Source organism: Haliotis rubra, unplaced genomic scaffold (assembly GCF_003918875.1).
Source record: "Haliotis rubra isolate DU_JTF1 unplaced genomic scaffold, ASM391887v1 Scf103, whole genome shotgun sequence".
NCBI classification, from domain to species: domain Eukaryota; kingdom Metazoa; phylum Mollusca; class Gastropoda; order Lepetellida; family Haliotidae; genus Haliotis; species Haliotis rubra.
In genome coordinates, this window is record NW_025764926.1 from 1247176 (window position 1) to 1256314 (window position 9139).

Consider the following 9139-nt stretch of genomic DNA (forward strand, 5'->3'; position numbering starts at 1 on the left):
AGCATGACATGACCTGCATGACGCATGGAGTGATACTCTAGCATTTCACTTGGGGGATATAAAGCTATATATCCTTCTATGGGGATATAAAGCTATATATCCTTGCTTGAGCATCTAGTTGCCTAGTTACTAACAGATTTGCTTTTAATAGCAGGATGTGTTTTGTATGTAGTAGTAGTAGTTGTAAAACTAGTAGCAGTAGCAGCAGCAGTAGTAGTAGTAGTTGTTGTTAATATCTTTGCCTGAAATGCTTAGCTGTTCAAGACACATATGTTCTGTGATTGACTTGTCTGATGATAGTGTTGTATGTATAATACTGATACTGTTATACCTGACAATGTAATGTTGTAATATGTCTGTGTTGTAACCTGTGATAGACATGTTGTCAATGAAGATGAAATGTGTACATATTTTCAATGATGTGCAAGCTCTCAACTTCCCAACTTGATCTCTGTCTCAGAGGGAATTTATGCTTGATGCAGGATATATATAAACTTTATATATATAAACTCAGTGATCAGTTGTAGCACAGTATGAGTAACATCTTGTGTCATGGACATTTATTGGAAGATAACAGAAGACAAAGTACACTCATTTATGGATAATAACAAGTTTATTGAACTGTGATAGCAACATTTCAGTACAGATCTCGACTCACTAACAAGAAACACTAGCTTGACAAAGGTGTGAGGATGTTTTCTGACTTGTCCCTACAGTATGTAATAGACAAGTTGTCATCCATAACCAAGTTGTTATCCAAAAGCAAGTTGTTATCCATAAGTTGTTATCCATAAAGTTTAGACACAGGAATGTAGGGCCTGTACACAATAATACTTGAAAATTTATGATTTAATTGTTTTGGCTAAAGATGGGATAATTTGTGCATTGACCTACGACAGAGACCATTGGCATCTGAAGTTGTGGTGCTGAATTCTAAAGGTGTTCCCAGCTCTGGAGTTGATTAGACAAATATATGACATTTGTTGGATCAAAATATGCTTAGTTCTGCTGGTGTTGTGACCTTGACGGGGTCAAGTTGGGAGCTGATGTTGATGATGCATGATGCGTGCAGTCATTCATCTGTCGAGGTATGTCCGAGGTGAAGTCATGGTGTGGAAAACATTTTCTGAATTTACTTTGACAATTCTGCCATGAAACATTTTACTGCAATGGTTCTTTACAACTAAACAGCAGTACAAGTTTATCAGAGACTCTCCTTTCGGGGAATCAAAGCAGAATCAGTGTCCAGTTCAAGATGAAGTGATTTTAGCGCTACGCTATCATGTTATTTATCACATGGTAGTCCTGGTGCTAGGACAGAGTTCCTGATTGGACTTAAGTTAGTTACAGCTTGTACTGTAAGCATTACACACATGCCTTCACCTCGGTCATGTCTGATATTGAATTCTGTTGGGATGAAAGTCTGTACATTGAGAAGCCCAGTAACACCTCATAATGTGTTTCCTTGATTAAACACCAAGCATTGAATAAGCGCTGGGGTCTTAGTTAAACAATGGGCATTGAATAAACGCTGGGGTCTCAATTATACTCTGGGTAGTGTTTATGAAAACTGAGTCTGGAAGAAATATATCCTTGGGCATTCAATCCAAGAAATGCAGTAGTAGTTTACTGTCCACAAACATCAAGCTATATGCTTATAGTGCCGTCTAATTACTCACATCTGAGGCCTCTCAATGTACTGATCTAAAACATTTGCAGATTTTCTTAAGATCACTACAGAATGTGTAACAATGTGTTGTGCAATGTTGCTGTTTTGGCAGGACTTTGCATTGTGGAGCATGAATCTGTGTTGTGGGTGCTAACCAATCCAGCTAAGGAGTGTGACTACTCACAATACTATTGTCAGCCATGACGGCCATTCATCACAAAGACTGGTATTGTCAAAATAGTGCAGTAACATGTCTGATGATTTAAAACTAATTCCGTACATGGTATTCCATGATTCCTTTGACCTACTGATATTAAAATAACCTGAACCAATCAAAAGACATATCAACCTTTATGTATCCTATTCATGGCACAAACAGGTATAATGACCTGGTATATAAATATGTAAATTTATTTGAAGAAGAGTCTCATGTGTTGCTGCACTAATGACTATTCATGAGATATTCATATTTTATCAGCGTGGACGAAAGCTCTAATATCTTTGTTTCTATTTGGGAACTTTTAAAATGTTATGACAGAATACGAGCATGCAAAGCATGAAAGTCCAGTCAGGTCCTGGTACAAAAACACTGGGTTTCAAATAAACCCCAGGTTGCTGTGCTATTGTCTTTCTGACATGCTAAGCTTCTACTGAAAGCCTTACGCTGTGCATCATGGCTCTGTCTGTGCAGCTCGTCTGCATGTTTCTTTCCTGCTCATACTGATTAAGCTTTGTGCTGAGGCTTTGTGAGGTAACATTGACTGGCATACACTGTCATGAAATCAAAACCTGGACATTTATCATCTGAATCTCTGTTGATTCATCTGAATCCAATCTATAAACTATCCTCAATGAAGCCCTTCATTTACTTTCTGTATCAACAACCTTCACATGCCTACTTGATTTACACTTTCGTGTCAACACTCTACACATGCCTACTTGATTTACACTTTCGTGTCAACACTCTACACATGCCTACTTGATTTACACTTGTCAACCTTACACATGCCTACTTGATTTACACTTTCGTGTCAACACTTTTGTGTCAACACTCTACACATGCCTACTTGATTTACACTTTCTGTGTCAACACTCTACACATGCCTACTTGATTTACACTTTTGTGTCAACATACACATGTCTACATTCCTACTTGATTTACACTTTCAACACTCTTGCCTACTTGACACTGCAACACTCGACACATGCCTACTTGATTTACACTTTCGTGTCAACACTACACATGCCTACTTGATTTACACTTTCTGAATCAACAACTTACACATGCCTACTTGATTTACTGTCAGTATATGTCAAAATTCAACTCGTGCCTACACTTTCAGATTGAACACATGCTTACTTTAGCATCACTTTGTCAAGACTGAATACATGCCTTCTTAACCGACACTTTGTCAAGATTTAACACATGCCTACTTATAACTTACCATTGCAAGACCTGCTTGCCTACACTTTCATGTAATTGTTCAGGTATGCCTACTTAACACTTTTTAGTTAAGATTTAACACATGCCTACTTAACAATTTCTAGTCAAGATTTCACACATGCCTACTTAACAATTTCTAGTCAAGATTTAACACATGCCTACTTAACACTTTATAGTCAAGATTTAATACATGCCTACTTAACACTTTATAGTCAGGATTTCACACATGCCTACTTAACACTTCCTAGTCAAGATTTAACACATGCCTGCCTGATTAACCCATTGATTACAGTTCATCACAATCTTAATTAACACTTGACCCCATCCCACTGTACATGCCACCACTTGTATTCCCTTCTCCTCAAACCCTTCACCCCCTGGTCTGTTATTTCAGTATAATGGGTCTGTATGTGTCGTTCATCCTGTTGATCGGCCGTATCCTGCGTCTGAGCACCACAGGCCTGTACCAGAGCATCATGTTCCTGCACTACCCGTACGTGGACCGGGTACTGCAACTGTGCCTTAACATCTACCTGGTACGCGAGATGAAGGAGTTTGTGCTGGAGGAGGATCTGTTTGCCAAGCTGCTCTTCTTCTACCGCTCGCCCGAGACCGCCATCAAGTGGACGCGCAAGCCCAACAAGAAAGACGATTAGGGGGATGAAAGTATTAACGATTGTTGTGAACTTCTATTTCAGATGAATCAGTTTTACAAGACAATATTATTTGTATGAGGAGAATATATTGTATTTTCTTAAATTGAATCTGAACACACTATCTGACTGAAATTTGATTTGATTTATGAATTGCAATACAGTACAGCAGCACTCCATCCCAGACTAATGTTTATGGATGTTGAGAATATGATTCACCATATTTGAATTCAAGAGAGTATATTCTGATGATTGAATGGCATGAATTAAATACAGAAAATAATTTTCTGATATACATATATACTGTATACATTTTTAGTTGAACACATTTTCTTGCATACCTGGCACTAAGTTTCCTTCTTGCAATAATGTTGGCGAAGCTAAGATAACTGAATAATGTGTGTGTGTTATGGTTAACAGAATATGCCATGCTTGTCCATTGCAACTACCTATACTTTCCTGGAGTGTATTGCCTGTCTTCTCTCATGGGCTTAAAGCTTGTGCGAGATTGAACATTTTCTGATCTCAGACTGTGACCTCGGTATTAATGAGATCACATGCTGTTGTGGATGTCCTGGTTCACAGTACAAATCAGATACTCTTTCAAATATTTTCATGTTTTAGTAATATATGAAAAATATTCCGTTAGAATTCAGCATGTCTGTTAACATTGACAGCTTTCCAGTAAACACATATTGATATCAAATTTTATTTCTGTCATGTAAGAATTTAAGACAGGGTTATGAACCTTGGTAAAGGCTGTACCTGGTTAGTCGTGAATCAGGATGCCTCATGTATCCCAATACTCAATAAAGTTGTGATGACAACTGTTTATTTTCTTAGCAGTCAGTGTATACATGTTGTATTGTACATACATGTATTTACTATGTTGTCAACTGTACAGTTTCTTACCTTTTTACATACTGTAACATGTAGAACCTGTGTCGAAGCTGATGAAACTACCCTGGTACAACTGCGATATTATCAAACCTTACATCATAGACGTGATGCCAAAATTTGATAAAATATTAGCATAACATTAAGGCATGCAGGATTTAGATGGTATGAATATGTAATGGTTAAATCTGAGTTGAATTTTACAGTGTATGAAAATTAAGGGGAGATAATTCACATTTTACCAGGTGTACAATTTCATCAGTTTGAATTCTCCAAGAGGGTAAATGATTTGATAAATGGTTGTCAAGTAGCTAGTTTTTCAAGGTGTTTCTTTGGTCCAATTGGTTTGTTTGTGTTTATGTTCACTTCAGGGTAAGTATGGCATTTGTAAAATGTGGGTTAATAATATGCCTGTATTATGTGAAACTTCTATACACATGATTTTAATCTGATATGGCATTGCTTCACTTGCTCATTGTACGTGATAGTTAGATAACTATATTGCTGAATGCACAGGTGAGTAGTTTCTCTGCAACTCCAACCACAGTCTGTTCTAATGATGACCTTGTTCTCTTCCTTGCAGCATCATTGGTCTGTATGTGTCATTGGTGTTAGTCATTGGCCGCTTTTTTAGAGTGACATTTTTCACGGGGTCATCGTACCGCATCATGTTCGAGGAGCTTCCGGATGTGGACAATGTCCTTCACCTATGTCTCGACATCTACATGGTGAGAGAGAGTCGGGACTATCTCCTCGAGGAGGATCTCTTCTCTAAGCTTCTGTTCTTGTACCGCTCCCCGGAGACGCTCATCAAGTGGACGAAGCGGAAGATCAAGGAGGACTAAGGGTTGTGTAATTCATGGGTGTCATCTCCACACTTGTTCAGGAAAATGTTTTTAAAATTTAAAAAAAATAGTTTTCAGATACATATACATGTAGTTTGTTTGTTTTTAAAGGTGGTAGAAATAATGTGGAATTTGTAGGGATTCAGACTTCAGTTGTAATTTAATTTGAATAATGTTACATAAAATCACAAAAGACAATTTGTGGATTTATTTAATCTATTGCTTCCCTTTTGACATTATTCTGGATTTGAAGACAAACACTTGAAATTATGGTGTCAGTTATGTGATTGTTAACTGGGAGTTGCCAAGATGATTGTATGAGAATTATTTTAAGTATTCTATAATAGCTGAACATTTATGTGGAGATAGACGCACATGATCTCAATATGGTGCTTGAGTGTATTCTGTGGCATTTCATGGAGAAGTGTAAACTAATGTTTATAGAACCTTGGCTGGAACTCAAGGAAAAGGTTACAAGTCAGTCTGTTTATACTGACACAAGATGTATACAACTTTTGAAATATTGTACATTTGGGGACAAAATTGGCATGCTTACAGTTAAGGTCAAGTTAACAAGCTATCTGTCACAGTCTCATTCAAATCTGATCTTTCTGCTTGATACACTACCTCTCTGCTTGAAGATCTGAGGTTAAATATTGAAGAGGTTGAGAGGGAACTGAAAGTCTATTTACATCATGATACATGGATTTTTCAGCCATGTTTACCACTTCAGTTTTGTAGTTTTGTTGTAGCAAAAGAAACAATACATAGCTATACCCTTGGGGGTTTGGAGGATGGGGTTAGCTTAGTGGTTGTAATGTTTGCTCGTCACACACGGGTTCAGTTCCCCACGAGAGATTGCCATTTCTGGTGTTGTCTGTCGTGATATTGCTGGAATATTTCTAAAATGGCATAAAACTAACTTTATTTTGGATGTAGATACTATGGTGCTGAGAAAAGATAGTACTGATCCACTACAGCAGAGTTTTATTTTTGGGCATTTGCATCTCTGTGAGTGTAGTCATTGCCAAGATACAGAAGTAAGGTATGCTTGTCTTAATGCTTTACTGACTCATACTGAGAATTTAGGAGCTGTGACCCTGGTACAAAAGTACATCTTATTCAAGCTCCATTGAAGGTGTCTCATATCTTCAGGCAGACAGGTATTGTATAAATATGTAAACGATCTGATTTGAATGAGATTTTTAGCTAGAGTAGTGATGTTGTGTACATGCATCTACAGTTTCAGTGGTATATATCATCCTCATTTCATATTCTAGTCACATAATCATCATCATCAACAACCTTTACATACTGCACATGTTGTGGAGCTTGTGCTGAAACTGTTGTTCAGTGGGATTAATTTCTACACTTCTCTCAGGGCTCAACTGTATCACCCGTATTTTCACAGAGGGGAGAACACGTTATGTCTAAATATCTTTGCTTCCTCACAAATCTTTGTATATTTAAACTGTAATTTAGAGTTTCCAATGTCTTAAGAAGGCTATACAAATCCTGAATAGTTTACCTTGCTATGCACAAACAGTGAATGTGACATTTATGAAATATGTCAGTATCGATATGTTCCATTTTGGTTTTTATTGGCAAATGATTGTGTATGTGCTATTTCTGTATATACAATGAATTTTAAATTCTGTTGTATGTATCACTAATTTTGAACTGTTTGATGTTGGAAATGTGTTTCCATGGTGACATGTAGAATCAACAGGTCAGTAAGTTGAAAACAGTATTTTGTGGCAGTTGATTTTGACGTGTTGAGTTGCATATAGCTCCGTCGTGTGTTACCTATATACATGTATCCTTGTGTTACAGTCAGTTATTAATGCCAGTGCTACATATTTATTCCACCCTAAGTGCTTCATACAATACATAACACAAAGTGCAAATTTGATTTCCAACACATTGGATGAACACGGATATGAACATCCTAAATATTCATCCCAGTAAAGGAATGAAGTAGTGATTCAACTTAAAGCAATATTCAAACCCTTTAACATTTTATACCTATAGCTTTGCACAGGCAAACAATGCTAGCTGTCGACTTCAATACTATACCCCCAATAACAAGCTAGATATAACATATTACTTGTAACACCTGAGCATTTTCAAGCGTTAGGTGATTATATATATCATATCATTATTATATTAATAATTATCACCTCAGGGTATGGAGATCAATGTGTACATGCTTTGCTTTAAAATTCAGTAGTAATTATGAAAACTAATGTGCCAGATTTTCATAAGCTTACTTGAAAACACATAACCCAGAATGCATCTGGTTATGAAAGCTACCAGTAGTTGGTAGGGTTGTGCTTTGGTGTAAAGGATTTTGTCACGTGTGCATCTATATATATGTATTTAAAGTCACATTTGTAGAGAAGCATGATATAAATAGCTTAATTTGTGATACCAATACTGATATGATGAAGGATACAAATGTATGGATACAACTTCTTGTTTACAGCATATGGTGGCGTTTAAATGAAGATTCGGAAGTGCTTTAGTGTGATAGCGGTCTAAGAATCTACATCGAAACATCACTATATGCAATAGACAAGAAGTTGTTGTCCTAAAGTTGTATGCTTCGTTATTTACTCTTCAAATTGTAGATGATCAAACAATTGATGCTGCATTGTTTTACATTAGGGACAAATGCCTTATTTTCTAAACTAAGTGCTTTACTGTATGGGGTAGAATGGGTTGAGGCAGAGGTCACTGTTGAATGTCATTTAAGTATTTCATGTGTTGTTAATTCTAAACATGATCAAAACCATACTGTTATAATAAAACTAATTTAGGGCAAAATGATCAAAATTAAATTATTTTCTTTGATTAAAAAATAAATATTTTCCTTCTATTCAATGCATTAGGGGAAGAGCCAGTCGTGCATAGACTGTTCTGTTAAAGGTATGGGCATTGTATCTGTCAAGTGCTTCCACACAGCCCGCCACTATCATGTTACAACTGTAATTGTATGTTAATCTTTTAATGATGAAAATGGTGAAATCCAGAATTATGAGAATAATTGTAAATCAATTTGAGTTAGATGAATATTTATATTTTTCAAGACTTTCTGGTTAATGATGAATACGGCTCATGTATCTTAATTATGGTACATTGGTTATTGGTTCCATGGAGCCATGCATGTGTTATATGGATGATTTCTATGCCCTTGCTCAAACCATGCTGATAAATAGACTAGTTTGATGAATGTGTGTCCGCTTTGATTGTAGAGTCCCTTTGTGAAGCCGGCAGCAGTAGAGGTGGTTCAAGGGGATTGTAGAAATAAAGTGTTTGTAGCAAACGTCTGTCCAGGTTTTGTTGTTTATTTGACAGATCAAGGTTTTGGCTACAATGAATTGTTCTGTGGATCCTAATAACACCAGTTTAGTCTTTATTGTTCAATGCAACCTTGACCTTTGATTTAATATATTCCACCTTGACCTTTGATGGACAATATTCCACCTTGACCTTTGATGGACAATATTCCTTTTATGTGTCAGTGTGTCAGCTCACTGTGGGAGAACTGCCTCGAGTGATGCACGTCTTGGGTATTTACTACTTCAGTGAGGCCATGAGCATGGGATGCCACCAACATTAACATGACAAA

General features: G+C 36.8%; 1 protein-coding gene across 1 annotated transcript in view; it reads left to right on the plus strand.

The window, feature by feature from the left end:
• LOC124272586 (piezo-type mechanosensitive ion channel component 2-like) overlaps positions 1 to 8837 on the plus strand; it is a 133857-nt gene extending 125020 nt beyond the window's left edge. The window contains 2 exon segments of the mRNA XM_046707791.1: positions 3508 to 3767; positions 5231 to 8837. Of these exon segments, the coding sequence (XP_046563747.1) occupies positions 3508 to 3767; positions 5231 to 5508 (538 nt within the window). The 3' untranslated portion in view covers positions 5509 to 8837.
• Positions 8838 to 9139: the final 302 nt, after the last annotated feature.